This window comes from Rhinopithecus roxellana, chromosome 15 (assembly GCF_007565055.1).
Source record: "Rhinopithecus roxellana isolate Shanxi Qingling chromosome 15, ASM756505v1, whole genome shotgun sequence".
NCBI classification, from domain to species: Eukaryota; Metazoa; Chordata; class Mammalia; order Primates; family Cercopithecidae; genus Rhinopithecus; species Rhinopithecus roxellana.
Window position 1 is genome coordinate 110,704,927 of NC_044563.1, and position 25,615 is coordinate 110,730,541.

At 43.8% G+C, this 25,615-nt stretch overlaps 1 protein-coding gene across 2 annotated transcripts; it reads left to right on the forward strand.

Annotated features, from left to right (window-relative positions):
* Positions 1–1,798: 1,798 nt before the first annotated feature.
* On the forward strand, positions 1,799–25,243 carry CD59 (CD59 molecule (CD59 blood group)). Of its 2 annotated transcripts, XM_010358356.2 has the most exons (5): positions 1,799–1,908; positions 4,285–4,329; positions 11,548–11,632; positions 16,872–16,973; positions 23,565–25,243. In XM_010358356.2, the coding sequence occupies exons 3-5, from the start codon at positions 11,566–11,568 to the stop codon at positions 23,780–23,782; spliced, it is 387 nt and encodes a 128-aa protein (XP_010356658.1). In that variant the 5' UTR covers positions 1,799–1,908; positions 4,285–4,329; positions 11,548–11,565; the 3' UTR covers positions 23,783–25,243. The 2 variants fall into 2 exon arrangements, with proteins under 2 accessions (XP_010356658.1, XP_010356659.1); XM_010358357.1 differs by lacking the exon at positions 4,285–4,329 and having other exon boundaries at positions 1,817–1,908.
* The last annotated feature ends 372 nt before the right edge of the window (positions 25,244–25,615 follow it).

Genomic DNA, 25,615 nt, shown 5'->3' on the forward strand with positions numbered 1-25,615 from the left:
AAGGAAAAGAATCTCAAGACCAAATGGTCAAGAAACTGGGAACTAAACCAGGAGAGAGTGGCATATCAGAAGCCAAGTGTGTCAAGGAAGGAATAGCCAATAGGATGTGTGTAAGGTAATGCACACGAAAGAGCTTTGGAAATCATCTTAGGAAATATACAGTATTAGCTGTTTTAAGGAGACATGCTTTAAATATCAAAGCAAGTCATCCTGATTTTAAAAACTCTCACTTGTATAGAGGAATACCAGGATTTGAGCACCACCAAATGGAACTCATTCCCTGACATCCCAAAGCCATCAGAATGACAGTAGAAGACACATGTCAAGACAGTTACCATATGATTTTCCCTAAAAGAGATTCAGTAATCTATAATTTCCCCTGCTTAAATTTTATCTCATGCCTTCTTCCCTGACCAGTTCAACAGGAGCAGCCCTTAGATGCAATATCTTCTCACTCTTACCCTCAAAGTGTGTCTCATGCTTTCCAACAGAGGCCATCCTCCTGGAGGAAGACTTGTACTTTTGGCCTGTAGCCCCACCCTCCCTCCTATGGCGTTCTTACAGCCAGTTCTTCAGTGAGTGGGACACTTTCCAAATATAATAGCAAATGGAAACTTCTAATTACATCTGCACATATTAATGTTCCAAATGGTGGTTCCGGTTCTGGTGAGTGCTTATAATTTTTTGTTACCTCAGCATCCATTTTCAAATAGGTTTAACTTTTAATAACAGAAGCAGGTCTCAATCACCATTGACAGTTTCCAATACTATATCCCACGCAAATGGCTCCAGCTGGTGGCCAGAGATAAACATGAAGTGACGTGATATTAAGGCACTGCTGCAGCTTCAAACTCCGGTTCAAGTTCCTCCCGCCTCTGCCTTTTCACCTGCTTGCTTTAAATCCACCAGTTAGAGCTCTCCAGAGGAAACTTATCTGGATAAAGTTGCTGGCCCAAAGGTGGGTAGGTGGGTCCCTCCCTCCCCTCTCCCTGTGCTCCCTGATCTCCGTGTGTGTGTGTGTGTGTGTGTGTGTGTGTGTGTGTGTGTGTGTGTGTGTGTTCTGTAGGCATGCTGTGTACCACCCAGGGCCCCTAAGTACTAAAAACTCTAACTTTCACACCGCTGTGTCTGAAACCATGCCTACAATCCAGTCCCTGAGGGCGAGGCCACCCTGAAGGGACAGACTCATGCAGGCGGATCCCCTGCTCTTGCTCTTCTGTCCCTGTCGCTGGTGGCTGCTAGGGAACAGTAGCTACCAGCTAAGTTGATAGAGACACTGAAAGAGGTTCATTCAAAACAATGGTCCCTGAGCAGCCCAGTAAGCTTTTAAACGCATAACATTTTGCTTGGGTTTCAAACAAGTCACAGGACACGGATGCGGCTGTGGCTGATGGCTATTTGGATGCTGCCCAAGCCTGGCAGCAGGAAGCAGCTTCAGACTGCAGCAGGGCCGCATAGCCCGACAGCCAGGCCTTGGGGCACCCAGGGCACCAGCAAGACGCACAGAAACGTTTTGAAAAATATTTTAATATACTTAAAAAAAAAAAACATAAAAGGGAAAATCAGAAGTCTTTGGAAGTTTCCTACAGTTTTTATGTCCCATAGCAAATCCGAGGAGGACGCCGCAAACTTTCAGTTCCCTGGCGTTTTGAATGTGCTCATTGGGTCCTGGCCACCCGGCCTGCTCAGAACCTGGGCCAGGAGGCTGAGCTCCGCGCGAGGGGTGGAGGAAGGGGAGGGGGTTCCTGCCGAGGCGTGGCTGCGCGGTGCGGGAGCCGGGAGCCTAGGACGGCGAGGGCATCCTGAGGGGCGGATCCGGGGGCGGAGCCTTGCGGGCTGGAGCGAAGGGCTGCGGGGGCTGAGCGCAGAAGTAGTGCGAGGCTGGAAGCGGATCCCGGGCGCCGCCAGGTAAGAAGGCTCCAGGGCCTGTTGTGGTTGGGGTGGGCCGAGCCGAGGCGGCGGCGGCGGCATTCTGGGCCTGGGCGGAGGGTCTACGGAGGCTACCCTCGTCCTTGCCTTCCACTCGACCCCGCCGGGCGAGCCTCCGGACGCCTGGCCCTTCCGTCCGTCACCGCGGCCTGGTGTCCTGGCAGAATCCTGGCTTCATTTTATTTACGAGGAAGGAGAAACCGGGAGCGCGCCCTCTCCAGAAGCAGCCTCCTTTCCCCCGCCGGGCAGCCTCGCACCCAGGCCCACTGCCATCGCTTTCGTCTCAAGGGAAGCTCTAGCAGTTTAGAGGAACTGCGCCGGGGGAAAAGGTCAGCCCTCCGTGGTCACGGCCGTTACTCTGTCCCCTCGCGGTCTAAATGTAGAATTTTGAAAAGCAGGTGTCGGACGAAACGGACTTTTTTTTTTTTTTTTTTTTTTGAGATGGAATTTCGCTGTTGTTGCCCAGGCTGGAGTGCAGTGGCAAGATCTCGGCTCACCGCAACCTCCGCCTCCCGGATTCAAGCGATTCTCCTGCCACAGCCTCCTGAGTAGCTGGGATTACAGGCATGGGCCACCATTCCCGGCTAATTTTTGTATTTTTAGTAGAGACGGGGTTTCCCCATGTTGGTCAGGCTCGTCTTGAACTCCTGACCTCGTGATCCGCCCGCCTCGGCCTCCCAAAGTGCTGGGATTTACAGGCGTGAGCCACTGCGCCCGGCCGAAACGGACGTTTTAAGTACGACGTGGTGTTTTGTTCTCTTGGGTCGGCTCAGGCCGCACCCTTCTTAGAGTCTGACTGCTGACTTTTAAAAAACAACATTAACCCGGGAGGCGGAGATAGCGGTGAGCCTCTTGTTGCCCTACAGCCTGGGCAACAAGAGGGAGACTCGGCCTCAAAAACAAAACAAAACCACAAAAAACAAACAAACAAAAACCAACATTAGGCAGCGCGCCTTTTATGGCCATTTAGTGATAGCCAGGCTCTCCACTGGTCATTTCTGGAAGTATTTAACAGCACTTTGTCAGTAAAACAATAGGCTTCACTTCATAGGGTAGTTGAGATGATGGATGGAAAGCGCTCAGCACAAACGCAGTGGCTGCTAATTGTTTCAGGTGCCCTGCGATCCCTGAGCAGTTGTTCAAGTTCTCCACTCCTGGAGATTTACTCCCAGTTCCCTGAAGAAGGCACAGAGCTCAGAATGTTGAGGGAGGTGGCAACGTTTGCCAAAATGTATTAGTCCATTCTCACACTGCTATAAAGAAGTACTTGAGACTGGGTAATTTACAAAGAAAAGAGGTTTAATTGGCTCACAGTTCTTTGGGCTGTATAGGCTTCTGCTTCTGGGAAGGCCTTAGGAAACTTAGAATCATGGTGGAAGCAGAAGGGGAAGCAAACACACCTTACTTGCCGGGAGCAGGAGGAAGAGAGCAAAGAGGGGAAGTACTACACGCTTTCAAACAACCAGATTTCATGAGAACTCTGTCACAAGATAGTACTAGAGGGATGTTGCTAAACTGTTAGAAATCACCCCATGATCCAGTCACCTCCCACCAGATCCTTCCTCCAACACTGGGGATTAAAATTCACCATGAGATTTTGGTGGTGTATTAGTCCATTTTCATGCTGCTGGTAAAGACATACCCAAGACTGGGTAATTTGTAAAGAAATAGAGGTTTAATGGACTCACAGTTCCACGTGGCTAGGGAGGCCTTACAAACATGGCAGAAGGCAAAAGGCATATCTTACATGGCAGCAGACAAGAGAGAAACATGAGAGCCAAGTGAAAGGGGAAACCCCTTATAAAACCATCAGCTCTTGTGCGACTTATTCACTAGCACAAGAACAGTATGGGGGAAACCGCCCCCAGTGATTCAGTTATCTCCCACCAGGTCCCTCCCACAACACGTGGGAATTCTAGGAGTTCCAATTCAAAATGAGATTTGGGTGGGGACATAGCCAAACCACATCACAAGGTCTTGCCTAATGGCTTGCATTCAATGTCATAATCATATGGGCCCTTAAAAGTAGAAGCGGCTCCTAAATATTTAATCAGAACTAACAGCTTCTTTGATAGCCCTGTTGGAAGAAACATTTCCAACCCAATCTAAAGTAACCTGGCCCTTATGCCAGGTCACCCTCTAACCCAGTGGTTCTTAGTGTGATCCCTGAACCAGCAGATACGTAACCCCCGAGTGCTGGCTCCAAATGCACATTCTTGAGCCTTACAGTAGCCCCACTAAATTAAAACCTCTAGGGCTGGAGTTCTGTCATCTGCTTAAGAGCCCTCCAGGTGATTCTGATGCTCCCTAAAGTTTGAGAACCAATGTTATGACCCTCTTTTATTTTCGTCCTAGTCTTTAGCACCAGTTGGTGTAGGAGGTGAGACCTACTTCACAGCAGTAAGTATACTGATGAGTGAATTCCTTAAATGTTATTAAATAATTATTGGATGTGTTAAATGCTTTATGTTCACATTTATTTGGATTGCATATATATGTGCATACATATGTGTATTTGTGTGCATATATATAATATATATGTATATGTGTTTACATGTATATGTAATATATATTATATATGTTTATATGTAGTTGACCCTAAAACAATGTGGGGTTAGGGAAACTGACCCCCCCACACGGTTGAAGATTCAAGTTTAACTTTGACTCCCCCAGAACTTAATTACTAATAGCCTATTGTTAACCAGAAACTTTACCAATAACATAAACAGTTGATTAACACACATTTGGTGTGTTATATGTATTGCCTACGATATTTTTATGATAAAGTAAGATAAAGAAAATGTTACTTAGAAAATCACAAGGAAGAGAAAATCCATTATAGTTCTGTACTATAGTTATTGATACCATGAGTTTATGTCATCTGTTTACAAGATGAATTACCTGTCTGAAATGGCAGGCGACCACAACTGCGGACCTCAATCTATGGTACATATCAAGCAGTTCAACTGTTTCTTTGGTAACATCATGACTTTTCTATGCTTCTTGGGAGCGTGCCCAGCATCACTAGAGGTACTCTGTATGGGTCTCATGTGTCATTCAAGTTTTACACTATTGTGCTTAACACGATAAAGAAAATACTCAAGAACTGCAAGAGATCACCTTTCACTGTGATATGCAATTTTCTAGAGAGGCAGACGGCTCACAGATAATTATCATCACATGATACTAATCCTATCCCTGATGATAAGTAGATCCTTGCAACACTTGAGCTCACTGCAGTAGCAACAGGAGGTGACTACGGCATTATTAACAGTACAGTATATACTATAGTTAATTTTATGCAGTATGATTTAATACTGCATCTTTACATTTGTTTACATTTCTCTTGACTTTGAATGTTGCCATGTATGGTCTGTGTTTGTGTGTGTAAGTTTTCATTTTTTGAGACAGGGTCTTACTCTGTCACCCAGGTGGGAGTGCAGTGGTGTGATCTTGGCTCACTGCAGCCTCAACCTCCCAAGCTCAAGCAATCCTTCCACCTCAGCCTCCTGAGTAGTTGGAACTACAGGCACACGCCACCACACCTGGCTACTTTTTTTGTAAAGATGGGGTTTTATCAGTCTGGTCTCAAACTCTTGGGCTCAAGCAATCCACCTACCTCGGACCCTCAAAGTGCTGAAATTACAGGCATGATCTACCATGTCTGGCTAACACATTTTAACTTTATAATAGATTTGTATATGTTTTTGGGTAGTGATAAAATAAACTAGTATCTATATACATTTTATGCATTCATGACATACCTAAATTTTTCTAAAATTTAAAAATTTTTAATATTTTTAAAAATATTTCTAGGTTATGCAGTTTATGTAACAGTTTTTTCAATTGCAGATCTCCAAAAAATTTTCCAATATATTTTCTTTAAAAAAAAATTGCATATAAATGGACCCCTGCAGTTCAAATCTGTGTTGTTCAAGGGTCACATGTGTGTGGGTGTATATATTTAATTGATACTTGGGGAGCCGGTTGGGGTTTTTGGATGGACAGTAACACGTTTTCCTACTTAAAACAGTGGAAATAGACTCATTGCATTTTCTACCCAAATACCCAAAACATTTGCTATCTAAAACATTTTCAGGAACTTGATAAGAAGTGCCTGTATTTGCTTTTGTTTTTTTCTTGGAGATACTAAGTTTAAGCTCTTTTTTTAAAATTGTACTTTAAGTTCCGGGGTACATGTGCACAACGTGCAGGTTTGTTACATAGGTATACATGTGCCGTGTTGGTGTGCTGCTCCCATCAACTCGTCATTTACATTAAGTATTTCTCCTAATGCTATCCCTCCCCCACCCCCCAACCCCAGACAGGACCCAGTGTGTGATGTTCCCCTCCCTGTGTCCATGTGTTCTTATTGTTCAACTCCCACTTACGAGTGAGAACATGTGTTTGGTTTTCTCTTTTTGTGTTACTTTACTGAGAATGATGGTTTCCAGTTTCATCCATGTCCCTGCAAAGGCCATTAACTCATCCTTTTTCCAGCAAAGAACTATAACTCATAGTATTCCATGGTGTATATGTGCCACTTTTTCTTTATCCAGTCTATCATTGATGGGCATTTGGGTTGGTTCCAAGAATTTGCTATTGTGAACAGTGCCACAGTAAACATATGTGTGCATGTGTCTTTATAGTAGAATGATTTATAATCCTTTGGATATATACCCAGTAATGAGATTGCTGGGTCAAATGTTATTTCTAGTTCTAGATCCTTGAAGAGTCACCACACTGTCTTCCACAATGGTTGAACTAATTTACACTCCCACCAACAGTGTAAAAGCATTCCTATTTCTCCACATCCTCTCCAGCAGCTGTTATTTCCTGACTTTTTAGTGATTGCCATTCTAATTTCTTGCTTCTCTACTTCTTTTAATTGTGATGCTAGGGTGTCAATTTTAGATCTTTCCTGCTTTCTCTTGTGGGTATTTAGTGCTATAAATTTCCCTCTACACACTGCTTTAAATGTGTCCCAGAGATTCTGGTACGCCGTATCTTTGTCCTCATTGGTTTCAAAGAACATCTTTATTTCTGCCTTCATTTCGTTATGTACCCAGTAGTCATTCAGGAGCAGGTTGTTCAGTTTCCATGTAGTTGTGTGGTTTTGAGTGAGTTTCTTAATCCTGAGGTCTAGTTTGATTGCACTGTGGTCTGAGAGACAGTTTGTTATAATTTCTGTTCTTTTACATTTGCTGAGGAGTGTTTTACTTCCAGTTATGTGGTCAATTTTAGAATAGTTGCGATGTGGTGCTGAGAAGAATGTATATTCTGTTGATTTGGGATGGAGAGTTCTGTAGATGTCTATTAGGTCTGCTTGGTCCAGAGCTGAGTTCAAGTCCTGGATATCCTTGTTAATTTCCTGTCTTGTTGATCTGTCTAATGTTGACAGTGGGGTGTTGAAGTCTCCCATTATTATGTATGGGAGTCTAAGTCTCTTTGTAAGTCTCTAAGAACTTGCTTTATGAATCTAGGTGCTCCTGTATTGGGTACATATATATTTAGGATAGTTAGCTCTTCTTGTTGCATTGATTCCCTTACCATTATGTAATGCCCTTCTTTGTCTCTTTTGATCTTTGTTGGTTTAAAGTCTGTTTTATCAGAGACTAGGATTGCAACCCCTGCTTTTTTTGCTTTGCATTTGCTTGGTAGATCTTAATTCATTGTAAGCAGCCTTCCACGCCCATTCTTTTCCTGGCTATGCAGTTCCCCACCATGGAAGTGTACATAATATGCTCATTTCCTTATCTTTGGATGTGTGTGTCACTAAATTGTTGCTATTTTAAAGAATGTTTGTATAACCTTGACTATTTCTTATTCCTGTGATGAAAGGCCTACCTAGAACTCGCATTATGGAAATGGCTTTAGAGTCAACTTACGCACCACCCAAACCTGTCCTTCCCTCATCATGGGGAAGACTTGTCCCTACGTATCTTCTTTGAGGGATTTTTCAGTTGTGCATTCTTTAGAAGAATTAAAAATTATTCAGAACAGTAGCAATATTATTAGAACAGTCTTTAGGGACAAACCCGCTGTTATTAATGAGTCCTGAGATGTTTGGAGTTGAATGTTAATGCTTTCTGAGTGTATCTTGCATTTAAGTGCTCGGTTTGGGTGGAATGGCAGCACTTTTGGTTCGTTTATCATCTTATCTACACTTCACTTATGACCATCTTCCTTTTTTTTTTTTTACTTAAAATGGAGGGTGTTTTAGACTAGGGAGTAGTTTTACCAAAAGAGATGATTTATGACTACTAGAAAAGGAACATTGTCATGTGTGGATTTTCCTGATGTTTCTGATTGTAAAAGTAATACTTGGTTAATTATAGAATATTTGGGGAAAGGATGGAAAAAAGTAAAGAATCAGGAAGAAAAATAAAAGCCGTAAATGATCTTGCTTAGTGTTAGTTACCATCTACATTTTAGGGCATTTATAAAATAGCCTTAAAACAATCAGCTATTTCTTTTTCTGCCTCCCGCCCTCCTTCGCCCCCCATACACATACACACACTCCATATGAACGTTTTGCTCTTGGAAATTCGTATTTTGGCAGTGGTTCCTAAAGGCCTGGTCTTATTTTGATCAAACAGCCTGACCTGGGCATCTACACATAGCTACTTCCTTTCTCTGCCATCTTGGCTTCCCCTGCAGCGTGTCATGGGATCAGCTATAGCAACAACCAGCTGGTCATGTGGAACTGAAGATAAGACTTGACACTCCCCACCCATCCCAGAAAACTGAGGGCTTCCTTAGCTTTGATGCCTGAGGTCTCCCCTGCTTATTCAACCCAGGGTATTTCTCTGGCTTCCTCACCTCACATCACCCTCTGTCTGCCTTCCCACCCTTCACCCCCCAGCACTCCCTCCCCACGCAGTTTCTTCCTCAGGTAACCTCATTACGCCTAAGTTGCACTAACAGTGGCCACAGCTTTTTGAGTGCCATCTTTGGCCAGGCATTGTGCTATGTAGTACACATAAGTATCCCCATGCTTACTAGCCAAAGCATGATCAGAGGTTAACATACAGCAAAGAGGTGACAGAGCCAGAACTATCTGGCCTTGTTCAGAGGCCTCCAGACTCATGAACTGGAACGCCTGTGAAAGCAGGCCAGTTCTTTCTTTCTTTTTTTTTTTTTTTTTTTTGAGACAGAGTCTCACTGGTCACCCAGGCTGGAATGCAGTGGCGCAATCTCGGCTCACTGCAAGCTCTGCCTCCTGGGTTCACGCCATTCTCCTGCCTCAGCCTCCCGAGTAGCTGGGACTACAGGCGCCCACCACCACACCCAGCTAATTTTTTGTATTTTTATAGAGACGGGGTTTCACGTGTTAGCCAGGATGGTCTCGATCTCCTGACCTCGTGATCCGCCCGCCTCGGCCTCCCAAAGTGCTGGGATTACAGGCGTGAGCCACCGTGCTCCGCCCAGGCCAGTTCTTTCTAAGGCACTTCGTCAAAGAACAGCTCCCCGTCAGGGACCCTGTGTGTTGTGGTGGTGTGATTTATGTCAAGGACCATTCCAAGGGAAGTGTCCTGAGCCGGCAGCTCCTGCCAGCCTGACATCTTTCCAGTGCCTAACCCGGGTCAGGAGGTTCCTTCCTTCCTCCTTCCATGGGGATGCCTGACATTGTAGCTACATTGGCTTTTTGTTTGTTTGTTTGTTTGGAGACAGGGTCTTGGTCTGTCATCCAGGCTGGAGTGCAATGGCACAGTCACAGCTCACTGTAGCCTTGACCTCCTGGGCTCAAGCGATCCTCCCACCTTAGCCTCCCAAGTAGCTGGGACTACAGATACGGGCCACCACACCAGCCTAATTTTTTAAAATGTTTTTATTTTTGTAGAGACAGGGTCTCACTATAATACCCAGGTTCCGATCGTGCTATGCTTAACTTTTAGGAAGTGTCTGGAGCTCTCTGTTTGGGGACCTCAGACCAGTACCTTCCTCTCCCTGCTCACTTGCAGCAGTTCCTTGTGTACTGGAGCCCTCTCTAACCCGAGACTGTAAATCACCCTTCCTACTCAGAAACCCCTGAAAATGGGGAAACAGGCAGGCTGCTGGAGCCCAGGCCCCCAGGAAGGTCCACATGGGGGATGGTGTCCCATAGCAGGCTGTAGGTTTCAGAGCCCAGTGGATGGTGGGGAGCCCTCAATTTGTAAGGAAAGGCCAGGCCACAGTTGTCTTTCTTCCTGGTTCCTCACATATCATAAACCCACCTCTTTCTTACCTCCACCACCCACATCTCCAGGCTTGACTCACTGATTGTTTTCTTTTTTGAACAATGTCAGACCCTGCCCTTTTCCTGGAACTTCTCAGTCCTCCACTGGCCTGTATCAGCAAATTCCTAAGTAGCAGATGACCTTCAAGATGTGAGAGGTGATGATTCCACAGAACCTGGAAGGAAGGGACAGTAAGGATTGTCAGGATTGTCAGTTTCCCAGGGAACTCTGCATTTCTGACTTAGGGAGGGCAGGTGACTCACCCTTCCAAGAACCCATCTGTCTGTCCGGGCCTGTGGGACTCTGGAGACTAGAATATGGAGTACCCTGGTTTACAGGCGCTGCCACCTCCTTTTTTCAAGATGGGTTCAGGGATGTAGGGTTGGAGTTGGGAAATTTCTTAGTTCTGCTATGGATGCTTTGTACTTAGGCAAGTTCAAAACCTCCCCATGCCTTAGCTTCTTTACTGGGTAGGTTGGAAGCATTTCACCCTTTCCTTCTCACCTGATGCTATCACTACACATCTAGGCATTTGCGTAATGGAAGCTTACAAAGTTGCCCAATACCTCTCTTCATGTGCCCAAAGAGAGCAAGCAAGTGTCCCCATTATAATTCTTTTTTTTTTTTTTTGAGACGGAGTCTGGCTCTGTCTCCCAGGCTGGAGTGCAGTGGCCGGATCTCAGCTCACTGCAAGCTCCGCCTCCCAGGTTTACACCATTCTCCTGCCTCAGCCTCCGGAGTAGCTGGGACTACAGGCGCCCGCCACCTTGCCCGGCTAGTTTTTTGTATTTTTAGTAGAGACAGGGGTTTCACCGTGTTAGCCAGGATGGTCTCGATCTCCTGACCTCGTGATCCGCCCGTCTCGGCCTCCCAAAGTGCTGGGATTACAGGCTTGAGCCACCGCGCCCGGCCTATAATTCTTACAGTGAGGAGCCAGAGCTTCCAGGTATGCTAAGCCGTTGCTCCCTGTTCTGCTGCTGAATGCATGCTGGTGCCTTCCAGAGTCACCCCTTTGGTCTGATTCACGTAGTGCTATGGCTCAGAGAAGTGGCCCTCTGTTTCAGCCAGCAGCTTGCAGTGGGGCCAGTAGAGTGGGAACCACAGTGGCTGTATGAGTCAATTTGGTCATATTGTCGTTTGAGTCAATAACCCTGATGGGGAAGATAGTGTTATTCCCATGGTGTGGTAGTGCACACTGGGGCTTATAGGGACTGAGCCTACTGAAGGGTATATGGTGCTGTGGGTTAGAGCTAGGGCATGGCCTGGGGATTCAGTGTGCCTTGACTTCCCCTGTAAATGTTCCTCTCAGAAGCCTCCTTGGCCTTCCAGCCCTTGGTTTTTGAGACAACCAGCAGTCATTTGTTGGTTCCTGACAGTCCTGCCTGTCCCTTCCTTCCAGGTTCTGTGGACAATCACAATGGGAATCCAAGGAGGGTCTGTCCTGTTTGGGCTGCTGCTTGTCCTGGCTGTCTTCTGCCATTCAGGTGAGTGCTCTAGTCTCAGGACAGGGATCTAGGCTGCCTTGGACATGAACTCCCTTCTTAAGCCTCAGTTTCAGCCCCAGCTCCTCCTCTAGGCCTGGCTTTGTTTCTTTTGCCTTCCAGTGTTACAGGTCTGGGGTTGTATGGCAGCTCCTTCCTGTGTTATGACCTTGTCCTCAGTGGGGCATCTTCCTGAGTTACCGCCCCGTCCTGGGTTACAAAGTGGCTTTTGGCAGGGGTGGGTCAACACTCGGCGGCTGAAGTTTCACTCCTGTCACCATAAGCTGCTTGGGGACACCAGTGGATACCGTTCTTAGAGTGCTGTGCAAGTCCATTTGGGATCCACTCTGCTTAGAGCCATCCGAGCTCAGTCCTGCTCCAGGGCTCCTCCAGGGTTTTTTTTTTTTTTTTTTTTTTTTTGAGACGGAGTCTCGCTCTGTCACCCAGGCTGGAGTGCAGTGGCCGGATCTCAGCTCACTGCAAGCTCCGCCTCCCGGGTTTACGCCATTCTCCTGCCTCAGCCTCCCAAGTAGCTGGGACTACAGGCGCCCGCCACCTCGCCCAGCTAGTTTTTTGTATTTTTTAGTAGTGATGGGGTTTCGCCATGTTAGCCAGGATGGTCTTGATCTTGTGACCTCGTGATCCGCCCGTCTCGGCCTCCCAAAGTGCTGGGATTACAGGCTTGAGCCACCGCACCCGGCCCCTCCTATGTTTTAATGATGATGATGGTCATAGTTACAGCAGCAGCAGCTAACTAACCCTGACAGCATTTATGTGCCAGTCACTACTCTAAGCATTTTACGTGTATTTGCTTATTTAATCCTCATGCCAACCTGATGGAGTTGGTGGTATTTTTGTCCTTGTTTTACAAGCAACAAGATTGAGGCTCCCCCCAAAATTAATAACTTGTCAGATAACACACAGAAGTGGTACACTGGAATGTGAACACACAGTCTGGCAACAGAGTCCCTGCTCTTCCCTCCTGCTCCAGGCCACCTGTCACTGGGCCACCGCTTCCCCTCAGTCCCCCTTCCCCTGGTTGCTGGAGGAAATTGTGTGCTTCTGAGTCAACTTCTATAACAGTGGAAACACACATGCTTCATTGTAAGGGTCAGATGTGGTTGCCTGCCTGTGTCATGTTGGTATAACGTCTTAGCTGCTGCTGGATTTTTGTTTTTTATAAATATGGTTGGTGGGGGGAGCAGAAAAGGAAATAGCAATACAGTGAGCAATTTAAAAAAAGATTTCCACACCACCGTAGCATGTCTTAGAATATTAGTAGCAACCATGTATTGACTGCTTATTGTTTACTGGGGACTGTGCCAGAGCCTGTCTCATTTAAATCCGTCTAACCATCCTGGGAGGTCGGTGCTATTGCCTCCCATATTACAGCTGAGGAAATGAAGGCAAAGTAGTAACTTGCCCCAGGACACACTTTAACATGCTCTCCCTTTCTGAGCAGAAAAAGAAGTCGTGGCACCCCTCCTTCCACTTCTTTGATTCTAGCCAGGGTGCACAGTTATGTGGTTCACCTGTGTTAAAACACTATATTTTTTCTATAGTTATTTTTTATTTATTCATTTTTCTTTGTTCCTTCTTTTTTTCTGTCTCTGCTGCTCAAGTTGGAATATTTTCTAGAATTTTAATAGCCCAGTGACATCCTACTTCTAGCAGTCTGCATTTGTTTATGGAGCAAGCTTGGGACCATCAGCTTCTCTGTGACAAGTCTTGGGTTGCACATCAGCCCTTTCTCAGAGAATTGAGATGTGAAGCTCACACGCCCACAGATGAGAGGCCTTCTTTGCTGCTGCCCAAAGGGTCTGAGAACCCTGCAGTGGAACTTTCCTCTGAACTCTGCCTCTCGTAGCCCAGGGGAAATCTCGTCTACCCTGGCTTAGTGGCTAAAATATCAAACCGTTGTCCACTGACCTATTGCTTGTTTTTTTGTTTGTTTGTTTGTTTTTTTCAGGGGGACAGAGTCTCACTCTGTCGCCCAGGCTGGAGGGCAGTGGCATGATCTTGGTTCACTACAACCTCCGTGTCCCAGGTTCCAGCGAATCTCGTGCCTCTGTCTTTTGAGTAGCTGGGATTATAGGTGCATGCCACCATGCTTGGCTAATTTTTGTATTTTTAGTAGAGGCAGGGTTTCATCACGTTGGCCAGGCTGGTCTAGAATTCCTGACCTCAAATGATCCACCTAGCTCAGCCTCCCAAAGTGTTGGGATTACAGGCCTGAGCCATTGCACCTGGCCCTGTTTTTGACCTCGGTTTCCCCCATAATCTATAGTTTCCTTCTCTTCCCACTCAGGTCAATTAGAACATCATGGTTAACCAACCTTGGATTTTAGAACTGACAGCCTGAGTTTGAGCTCAGCTCGGTCACTTAGTAGCTGTGTGGCTTTGAACAGTTTAGTTAACATCTTAGTCTTAGTTTTCTCTTGCAAAATGGGGATGAAGATAATTGAGCCTACTTCTCTTAACAATCCTATGAAAAGCTTTAACAATCCTATGAAGAGCTTAGCACATCAATGCACAGATATTTGAACACTGAATGAACGTGTTTGCCATGAATACTTTTGCCCACAGACGCTCCAACCATGGGTTTTAGCCTTTCCCTCTAAAGGTTTCTCAAGAAGCCAAATGAGCCCAGAATCTGGTCAGTACAAAAATCCACATCTACAGGTAACCTTTTAAAATGACCCTCAAAAATGACCTGTCATCTTAGATTCTTTCCATTTCATGCGCATGAATACACGTCGGGCACAAGGAAGGGACCAGAGAAAAACTGCATCTTTGTGCCTTCTCCTTGTGGCTTCCTTCTCATACAGTCATGACAGCCACAGGCTGACAGTAGGGGAGAACAAACAAAGCCGGTGGATAGGGCCCTGCCCACAGGCCCCGAGGCTGCCGAGGCTGCCGCCAGCTCTGCTGCTTTGTAGCCAGGTGTCCTTGGGTGAGTCACGTCACCTCTCCAGACATCTGTCTTGTTATCTGCAAAAAAGTGGGGAAGGAGGAGGTTGGTTTTATTTTATTTTTATTTTTTTATTTTTATTTTATTTTATTTTATGTAGACATGGGTCTCGCTCTGTCTCCCAGACTGGAGTGCAGTGGTGCAATCTTGGCTCACTGCAACCTCCACCTCCCAAACTCAAGTGATTCTCGTGCCTTAGCCTCCTGAATAGCTGGGATTACAGGCATGTGCCACCACGCCTGGCTAATTTTTGTATATTCTGTAGAGGTGGGGTTTCACCATGTTGGCCAGGGTGGTCTCAAACTCCTGGCTTCAAGAGATCCACCCACCTTGGCCTCCCAAACTGCTGGGATTATAGGTGTGAGCCACCACACCTGGCCTAGTTTTTGTTGTTGTTGTTACTGTTGTTGTTTTTTAAAACTAATATTTCAAGGCATTAATCTGGAACCTTCACAAGTCAGAGGGATCCTCTGTTGGGTAGGATTTCACACCTGTGAGGGCAAGCATGGCCATTTCAGATGCTCTAGAGAACTGGGTTCCTCTCTGTGCTCAGGAAGTGAGGACCCACCTTCCTTCCACTGGACTTTCCACTGAAAAATCTCCTCTTTCCATGGTGATAAACCTAGGCTTCAGCCTTAGAACTAGAAGTCAGCTCTTGGGCTCTAAAACCCACACTTGGTTTAACCATGACATTCTTTTATGAAATTTTACATGTTTCCTCTTTGAAAATGTCTTTTCACACAGGTGGGTTCTGCCATATACTGATTACATGGCAGAAGTCACATGGCAGGAAGATAGTTTATCTCTGATGATGGAAAAGGGGTTATCTATACAAACCAGGACGATTTCCTTCCAACTCTTGCTTCCTCAGTCTCTCCCCATCACACATGTGGACTGTAACTCATCTTTTCTTGTCACTGTTGTTATAAAAATGGAGAAGGAAAAATAACCCAGTAAAACCTGACAGCTAGCAAGGATGAGTCCTAAGAATTGACTGCGAGCAATAATTGTTTTTCAAACTAGGGAAGTGGAGGCAATTTGCTTCTGACGTAAGATGACCCTCACATGTCTGCTGGTACCCAGCTCTCCTATGGCCATGGGTTTAAAGTGCACAGCTGTTGTCTTGTCTTTGACAATGTGTACTCCTGGCATTTGGTCAGTCCCTTAGAAGCAGGTAGTTCAGTAATGATACCTTATCCCAGAAGTTATCAAACTTTTTCTGTACAGGACCAGCTGGCAATTTTTTTTTTTTTTTTTAATAGTTTCACTCTGTCACCCAGGCTGGAATGCAGTAGTGCAATCTTGGCTCACTGCAACCTCTGCCTCCTGGGTTCAAGTGACTCTCCTGCCTCAGCCTCCTAAGTAGCTGGGATTAGATGTGCGCACCACTATGCCTGGCTAATTTTTGTATTTTTAGTAGAGACGGGGTTTCGCTATGTTGGCCAGGCGGGTGTCAAACTCCTGACCTCAGGTGATCTACCCTCCTCGGCTTCCCTAAGTGCTGAGATTACAGGCGTGAGCCACCGCGCCTGGCCCAGATAGTAAATATTTTAAGCTTTGCAGGTCAAGAGGCAAAATCAAGGGTATTATGAGACTTACCTCAATAATAAGAGAAGAAACAAAATTTTCACAGATTTTTTTTTTATTGACAAAATTCACAACATAATAATTGAGCCCAACCATATAATACGCATCTACCAATGAGGGGAATAGAATTCTTTTTAGGAGGATAACCATTTGCTTAATTGAGGTTCAAAATTAGTGTTCCCTCTCATCAAATCAGTTGCAGATGTTCATCTGTTAATACTGATCTGTGATGACATTTTACGTATTTCATTTTTGAAAATGTATTTTCATGCAGATAGGTATTGCCAGACACTGATCATCAACCCACAAGGATGTGATTTAATTGGGCATATTCATTGCTTGGAAGACACAGAATTCTGTTTGTTTCTCTTGGTAATTTCCTCTTAACACATCATTACATTGCAGACTAATCTCCTTCCAGTTGCAGGTTAGGAGGAAGCTTCTCAATTGCACAGTTAGATGGATTTTCAAATGTGGATATTTTCTTTGTGCTTGCATCAGGTTCCAAAAAATGTTGCTGGAACTGTAGTTTCAATTTGGAAAGATATGACCGCTATACATTTGTGCGGGAATGGAAGTATACCACAAGTTGCCGACTTTGGGCCCATATTAATGGAGATGGTGGGCTGCCAGGGAACAAGTCAGTGTTGCTTTAAGAGATCCTTACTTTCTTCCTGATTCTAGGTCATAGCCTGCAGTGCTACAGCTGTTCTAACCCAACTACTGACTGCAAAACAGCCATCAATTGTTCATCTGGTTTTGATGTGTGTCTCATTGCCAGAGCTGGTAAGAGCCTGCCCTGTCTGTCTCCTAAATGTAAAGGGGTAATAAGTGCCTGGGAAGAAAATTGTGCCACTGTAATCGCCATTAGACTTGGATCAAGTAATAGCTGCTGTTTATTAGCAACAGGTGTGTATTGGGTAAAGCAGTTTGTCCATGCCTTTGTTTTTTGTTATACTTTAAGTTCTAGGGTACATGTGCACAACGTGCAGGTTTGTTACATATGTATACATGTGCATGCATTTTAAATTTAATGTTTTGTACTTCTAAGGGTGGTGATCTTTTATTTCCATTTGATAAATGTGGAAACTGAGGCTCAGATTAAGCAGCAAACTATTGTCAAGTAACCAACTCAGGAATTGAACATGGAAATCCATCTGTTTCCAAAGCTTTGTACCCTTTAACAGAAGCCCTGTGCTGCCTCCCAAACCTTGGAGAACCTACTGTGTGCCCAGCAGAAGGTTAGGAGCTAGGGATGCAAAGATAAAGAAAAGACACATACAGTTAAAGTCATGACAAAGGCCTGTTTGACTGTCCTACATGACTTTATGTATGCCTTTGTCTCATTCTATGGGGTATCTGGTATTTTTAGAGTCCTGAGGAGACTCAAGCTGAACTCAAAGGACAAGTAGGAGGTAAGAGGGATAAGTAGGAGGTGTGCCTGCGAGGGGCAGCATCTGGTACCAGGGCTCGGTAGCCTCAGAGCAACGTGCTCATGAATGTGGGGGTGGGCAATACTAACATGCACCAGTCCTGTCCAGTCTGCATTTTCCAAATTTGTGAGACTACGGAATATTCACCTCCATCAACCCTGTTAAAATGGAGTTTAGGAAGTGGTAGACAGAGGAAAGAAACCAGCAAAGACATGCCCTTTGTTCTTGCTGGTATGGTTCTGGATAGAATCGATGTGTGCAAATGATGCCAGCGAGGAATGATGGTTTCAGAATGTTCTTAGTGTCCAAGGTAAAACCCCCAGGCTTAGAGTTCTAAGAGATTAATCATAAAAACACTCCACAAGATTCTTTGTACTCTTAGATCTTCTACACCAACTCCCCCCAATGTCAACATCAAGAAATGGTGAACATGTCAGGTAAACTCAGAAAAGCCTTGGGACACCCACAGGTTCACAAAAGCCTGAGATAAAGAAGATTAACTTCCCCAGAAAGGAGAAATCCCTCAATAACCAAAGACAAATTATAGTTACCCTGTCTAAAAAACTAGGAGCATCTGATAATTTTGATATAAATTGCTGAATTGCAGCTAAAACTGCAAACCCTCCATTCAGAGTTCTTGATTCTGTAGGGGACCAGTCCCTCTGCCTCCATTGGAAGACCGTGTTCATTCACTGTTAATGTAGAAAGCGTAGTAAGGCCCCTAGAGAAAACATGGTCATTATATATGAGCACAGAAGACCTGGCTCTTTAGCTTGATCAACTGTGTCTCTTGGACTCCTCACTACTAAGTATAATTAAACTAAGTATAATTTCCAAATGAGATGATCAGAGCAATTACTATGTGTTGAATGAATATTAGAGCAGCAATTAGGAGCACTGACGTCTGTCTTGCCACCAGCTAGTTCTTTCCACCTCTGTTTTTCATTTATGAAATGTATGTGTTGGACAGCAGAGGTAGGGAGGAGAGGAGAGGTCAGAGCCAAGATCTTTTTCCAGCTCTTAAATCCCAAAATTTCTTATAAATGGTTAATGTAAACAAAAATGAGACACACCTATTAAAACGACCCAACTCCACAACTCTGACAACTCCAGATGCTGGTTGAGGATGTGGAACAATGGGAACTTTGTTTTTTTGTTTTGGTTTGTTTTTTTTTTTTTGAGACAAGGTCTTGCTCTGTCACCTAGGCTAGAGGGCAGTGGTGCAATCTCTGCCTCCAGGGTTCAAGTGATTCTCATGCCTCAGCCTCCTAAGTAATTGGGATTACAGCCATAAGCCACCATGCCCAGCTAATTTTTATATTTTTAGTAGAGACAGGGTTTCACTGTGTTGCCCAGGCTCATCTCAAACTCCTGGCCTCAAGTGACTGCCTGCCTCGGCCTCCCAAAGTGCTGGGATTACAGGCGTGAGCCACCATGCCCAGCTGCAGTGGGAACTTTGATTCATTCCTAGTGGGAATGCAAACCAGTATAGCTACTGTGGATGACAGTTTGGTAGTTTCTTACAAAACTAAAATATAACACAATATATAATACTTGATATTTTGATAATTATGTACAGTATATATTTTATAATGACTGTGTTACTGGCTTGTGTATTTACTATATTTTTAAAATCATTTTAGCATGTACTCCTTCTACTTATTTAAAAAAAATGTTAACTGTAAAACAGCCTCTCAGGAGGCTGAGGCAGGAGAATTGCTTGACCCGGGAAGCAGAGGTTGCAGTGAGCTGAGATTGCGCCACTGCACTCCAGCCTGGGTGACAGAACAAGGCTTTTTTTTTCTTTTATTTCTACAAAGAAAAAAAAGACAAAGCAAAAAAGAAAAACAACCCAGCCTCAGCAGGCAGATCCCTTCAGGAGGTATTCCAGAAGAAGGCATTGTTGTCCTAGGACAGGACAGCCCCATGCGTACTTTTACCCCCGAAGACCTTCCAGTGGGACAAGATGAAGAGGTGGAAAACAGTGATACTGATGATCCTGACCCTGTGTAGGACTAGGCTAATGTGTGTGCTTGTGTCTTCGTTTTTAACAACAACAAAAAAAAGTTTTTAAAATAAAAAAAAATAATTAAATAAAAAAGCTTCTGACTGGGCGTGGTGGCTCACACCTGTAATCCCAGCACTTGGGGAGGCCGAGGTGGATGGATCACAAGGTCAGCAGATCAGACCATCCTGGCTAACATGCTGAAACCCTGTCTCTACTAAAAATACAAAAAATTAGCTGGGCATGGTGGCGGGCACCTATAGTCCCAGCTACTCGGGAGGCTGAGGCATAAGAATGGCATGAACCCGGGAGGCGGAGCTTGCAGTGAGCCGAGATCACGCCACTGCACTCCAGCCTGGGTGACAGAGCGAGGCTCCATCTCAAAAATAAATAAATAAAAATAAAAAAGCTTATAAAGAAAGAATAGAAATAAAATATTTTTGTACAACTGTATAACATGTTTGTGTCTTACACTATTATTACAAAGGTAAAAACATTTAAAATTAAGTTTCTAAAGTAAAGTGGCAGCAAACTAGGGTTGATTTCTTAAATAAACTTAGTATGGACTAAATGTACAATATTTAAAACACCTACAGTAGTGTACACTAATGTATACATTCACCACTCATTCACTGACTTCCAGTCCCACAAGCTCCATTCACGGTCAGTGCCCCCCTGTACAGGTGTACCATTTAAAAAATCTTTGTATCACATTTTTACTGTACCTTTTCTATGTTTAGATATGGTTAGATACACAAATATTTACCACTGTGTTACAGTTGCCTACAGTATTCAGTAGAGTAACATGCTGTACAGGTTTGTAGCCCAGGAGCAACAGGACATACCACATAGCCTGAGTGTGTACTAGGCTAGTCCATGTAAGTTTGTGTAACTGTACTCTATGACGTTCGCATAGCGACGGATATGATGGTGCTATGCAAAGTAAGTCTAGAAGAGAGATAGGTTGGCTGCTAATTCAACCAATATTTACTAGCATCCTAGCAGTATAAACCATGGAAGTATAAGCCAGGTTAAATTAGTCTTGAAGGGGCCTCTGATGACAGTGCTGAGTAGTCATTGCTATAATGACGTTCTGAACAAGGACCACATTTAAGGGTGCCCAGGACAACTGAAGACTGTTGGCTTTAGATAGACTTGAGCCAAGGTATTCAAAAAGAGTGGGGAGGAGAAAACCTCTAACACTCCAGGGACTCTGATATAATCCACTTTTATGTGGATAATTCCGAGGCTGGCTTTGGTGAGAAGATTACCATCGTAAGGCTGGTAATTATTTGAATATGATAATTCAAGTAAAGCACTTTGGTATGCTGCAGGACACATAGTAAATGATTAATTGGTAGCAATGATTAATAAATTACTGTCTGTTCTCCCCAAGCTGCTAGGCTTCCCTAATTAAAATTCTGATAGCTTTAAAGCTTTTCAAGTTCCAGTGCTTACTTACTATTACATAAAGCAGTAACTTGTCTGAATCACCAGCAGCCTCTAGCACAATATTAGAAGCTTCCAGTTATTTAGTTAAGACTCCAGCAAGTAGAGGCATTTCTAGAATACTCTATCTGGACTCTGCCACTTGACCAAACTTCATTAAATTCCAGTCCAGATACCCATCCCCTCAGAGGAGAAGGAAAGGACAGTTATGCCTGCAGTTATAAACTGAGAAGTGTTGTGTTCCAGGCTTTTCATGGAATTGGGTAAATTAGCTACAAACCTGAAATAAGGAAGTATGCATCTGCATTTTTTTCTTTCCAGCACAGAAGATAAGAAAACAGTTTCAGGGCAAGGACAAATACCTTCTTATGCCCCAGTATCTAGCACATAGGCACTCAGTTATTTTTGGAGAAGAAAATCTGCCATAACACCACTCTCAACTAATACATTTTTCACCTAACATGCTTTTTCTGAATATTAAAAAATGATAATATACTTGGAGCATATACTTCTGGCCTTTATTTTCCTGTGTGCCCAAGGCTATTTTTCCAAAAATGGGACCATGATGGCATGTTTTTATAGAAACTTTTCCTGTATTACTGAATAATCTAATGATTTTTAAAATGAAGTTTTAAATATTTTAAAAATAAATCATCCAAGTGGCAAATTTTAAAAACTCAATAGAAACATAAATGAAGTGTATTCTTCCATGATGATAACACCATTAAATTACTTGGGAATCCTTCCAGAGAATGGCAGAAGTATATACACTTGGGAGTGGAATTGCTCAGTCAAATGGGTAACTCTATCTTTAACTATTTGCGGAAATGCCAGATTTGTCCAGTGTATCTGTACCATTTTACATTCCCACCAGCAATGTTTGAGGGTTCCAATTTTTTCCACTTCCTTGCAACATTTGCTATTTGCCATTTTCTTGATCTTAGCCATCCTAGTGAGTATAAAGTGGTATCTCACTGTGATTTTGATTTGCATGTTCCTAATGACTAATGGTATCAAGCATCTTTTCATGTACTTATTGGCCATTTGAGAATCTTCTTTGGAGAAATGTTTATTCAAATCCTTTGCCCTTTTTTTTTTTTTTTTTTTTTTTTTTTTTAAAGAGCCAGGGTCTTGCTTTGTTGCCCAGGCTGGAATGCAGTGGTACAATCATAGCTCACTGCAGCCTTAAAGTCCTGAGTCCAAGTGATCCTCCTGCCTCAGCCTCCCAAGTAGCTAAGACTAAAGCTGCAACACCCTGCCTGGCTAATTTAAAAATTTTTTTTTGTGTGTAGAGTTGGGATATCACTATGTTGCCCAGGCTGGCCTCAAGCAGTCCTCTCACTTCAGCCTCCTAAAGTGCTGGGATTACAGGTGTGAGCCACCACACTGGCCTCATTGCCCATATTTTAATTGGGTTAGTCTTTTTATTGTAGAGTTTAAGAATGTTTTTTATATCCTGAATACTATGCTCTTCCATATGACTTTAAAAAAAAAATAGAGAGGGGGGTCTTGCCATGTTGACGAGGCTGGTCTCAAACTTCCGGCCTCAAACAATTATCCCGTCTCGGCCTCCCAAAGTGTTGGGATTACAGGTGTGAGCCACCGCGCTTAGTGTTTTCCATGTGATTTGCAAACATTTTCTCCCTTTCTGTGAGTTATCTTTTTATTTTTTGATAATGTCCTTTGAAGCACAGAAGTTTTAAATTTTGATGGAGTCCAATTTACCTATTTTTCTGCCCATCCCCCACCTTTTTTTTTTTTTTTTAAATCAAGCTCCTTCCATGTTAACACTCGTAGGCCCATGTCATTTCTTATCTACATGGACTTGCATTGTAAGAAATTCTATTGTAATTTCTTTAAACACTTTTAAAAAATTAATGGACTGAGTTTTTTTCAGGCTTTTTTCTGTACAGATACTGTTCAGTGCTGCAGTGGCCATTCTTGAGCATATATCTTAACCTCTTTTATACATAGCTTTGGCTGGGCATGGTGGCCCACCCCTATAATCCTGTCACTTTGGGAGACTGAAGCAGGAGGATCACTTGAACCCAGGAGTTCAAGACCAGATGACTGGGCAAGAAAGTGAGACCTTATCTCCAAAAAATAAAAATAAAAATAAGGAAAAGGAAGAAAACCCCAAGTAACTTCATAGTGTAAACTCTGAAAGTGGAATTGCTGGATCAAAGGGGGCATGTGTTTAAAATCTTGGCAGATATTAGCAGATTTCCCTCTTAACAGTATAAATGCCTGTTCCTCTCCCCATCCCCACAACTATACTGGCTATGATGAGACCCTTGGTTTTCTGGAAAAGCTCTAGAGGTGTATCATTATTTACTTAATTGTTCTCCTTTATAACCCACCTGGGATGAGCATCTTGTCTAGATGTCTCTACTTGCACAGGATACATACGAAATAGAATTGAGGGTTCAAAGGCAGATACAGAACTCTTCCCACTTACTTTCTTACCGTTGTATGTGTGTCTCCCCACAGGGTTACAAGTATATAACCAGTGTTGGAAGTTTGCGGATTGCAATTTCAATGACATTTCAACCCACTTGAAGGAAAGCGAGCTAAAGTACCACTGCTGCAAGAAGGACCTGTGTAACTTTAACGAACAGCTTGAAAATGGTGGGACATCCTTATCAGAGAAAACAGTTCTTCTGCTGGTGACCCCACTTCTGGCAGCAGCCTGGCGCCTTCATCCCTAAGTCAACACCAGGAGAGCTTCTCCCATACTCCCCGTTGCTGCGTAGTCCCCTTTCCCTTGCTGCTGCATTCTAAAGGCTTGATATTTTCCAACTGGATCCTGTTGGGAAAGAATAAAATTGACTTGAGCAACCTGGCTAAGATAGAGGGGCTCTGGGAGACTTTGAAGACCAGTCCTGTTTGCAGGGAAGCCCCACTTGAAGGAAGAAGTTTAAGAGTGAAGTAGATGTGACTTGAGCTAGATTGCATGCTGCTTCCTTTGCTCTTGGGAGGACCAGCTTTGCAGTGACAGCTTGAGTGGGTTCTCTGCAACCCTCAGTTTATTTTTCCTCTGGCTCCTTGGATGTAGTCAGTTAGCATCATTAGTACATCTTTGGAGGATTGGGCAGGAGTGTGTGAGCATCCTCTCTCACATGAACGCTTTTGTAAACTTCAGGGCTCCCGTGTTGCCATGGAGGCATGCCAAATGTTCCATATGTGGGTGTCAGTCAGGGGCAACAAGATCCCTAATGCAGAGCTAGAGGACTTCTGGAAGGGAAGTGGGTAAGTGTTCCAGATGGCAGGGCATGAAAACTTAAGGGAGATACAAATGGCTGAAAGTCGAGTTTTTCCTCTGTCTTTAAATTTTATATGGGCTTTGTTATCTTTCACTGGAAAAGTGTAATAGCATACGTTAATGGTGTGTTAAAGCTATTTCCTCGCCTTTTTTTTTTTTTATTGGAATGGTGGGATATCTTGGGTTTGCCACACACAGTTACAGAATGAACATTCCGTACATGTGACTGGCAGTATTAAGTGTGCTTATTTTAAATGTTACTGGTAGGAAGGCTTTTCAGGTATGTGTGCATACAGTATGAATGCAATGCGAACAACCTTTGTGGTTACAGTTTGAGACTTCCAAAGGTCATCCTTAATAACAACAGATCTGCAGGGTTGTTTTACCGTCTGCATCCAGCCTTCTGTTAACTCCTAGCTGACTCAGCATAGATTGTATAAAATACCTTTGTAAGGGCTATTAGCACAGTCACACATGTTTGAGGCTTTCAGAAGCTCTTTCTAAAAAATGATACACACCTTTCACAAGGGCAAACTTTTTCCCTTTCCCTGTGTATTCTAGTGAATAAATCTCAAGATTCAGTAGACCTTAATAACATTTGTGTTTTATGATCTTGGCTGTATTTAATGGCATAACCTGACTTTTGCAGATGGAGGAATTTCTTGATTAATGTTGAAAAAAAAAACCCTTGATTATACTCTGTTAGACAAATTGAGTGCAGTGAATGATGCCTTTCTGAAAATGAAATATAACAAGTGGATGAATGTGGTTATGGCCCAAAAGGATAAGAGCATATGCAGTATGCTTAATGGCAGTCACTGAAAGAAGACATCCTGAGCAGTGCCAGCTTTCTTCTGTTGGTGCCATTCCCTGAACATAGAAAAACAGAGACTTGCTTATCAAAGCTCAGCATTACCTTGGTGTTCTGTGTTCTCTGTTAGCTCAGTGTCTTTCCTTACATCATCTTTAATCCTCTGTTTCAAGACAAAATACTAGGTGTGACCCTTTCCTCAATAGGATTTTTTTTTTTTTTTTTTTTTTTTTTTGGCCTGAGGAAGTACTGACCATGCCCACAGCCACTGGCTGAGCAAAGAAGCACATTTCATGTGAGTTCTAAGGAATGAGAACGAATTTTGATGAATTTGAGCAGAAAATGAATTTCTGGGAACTTTTTTGGGGGCGAGGGGGTGAGGAATTCAGCCACACTCCAGAAAGCCAGGAGTCGACAATTTCAGAAGCCTCTCTCAGGATTCAGATTCGAGGATGAGATTGGCTTGCT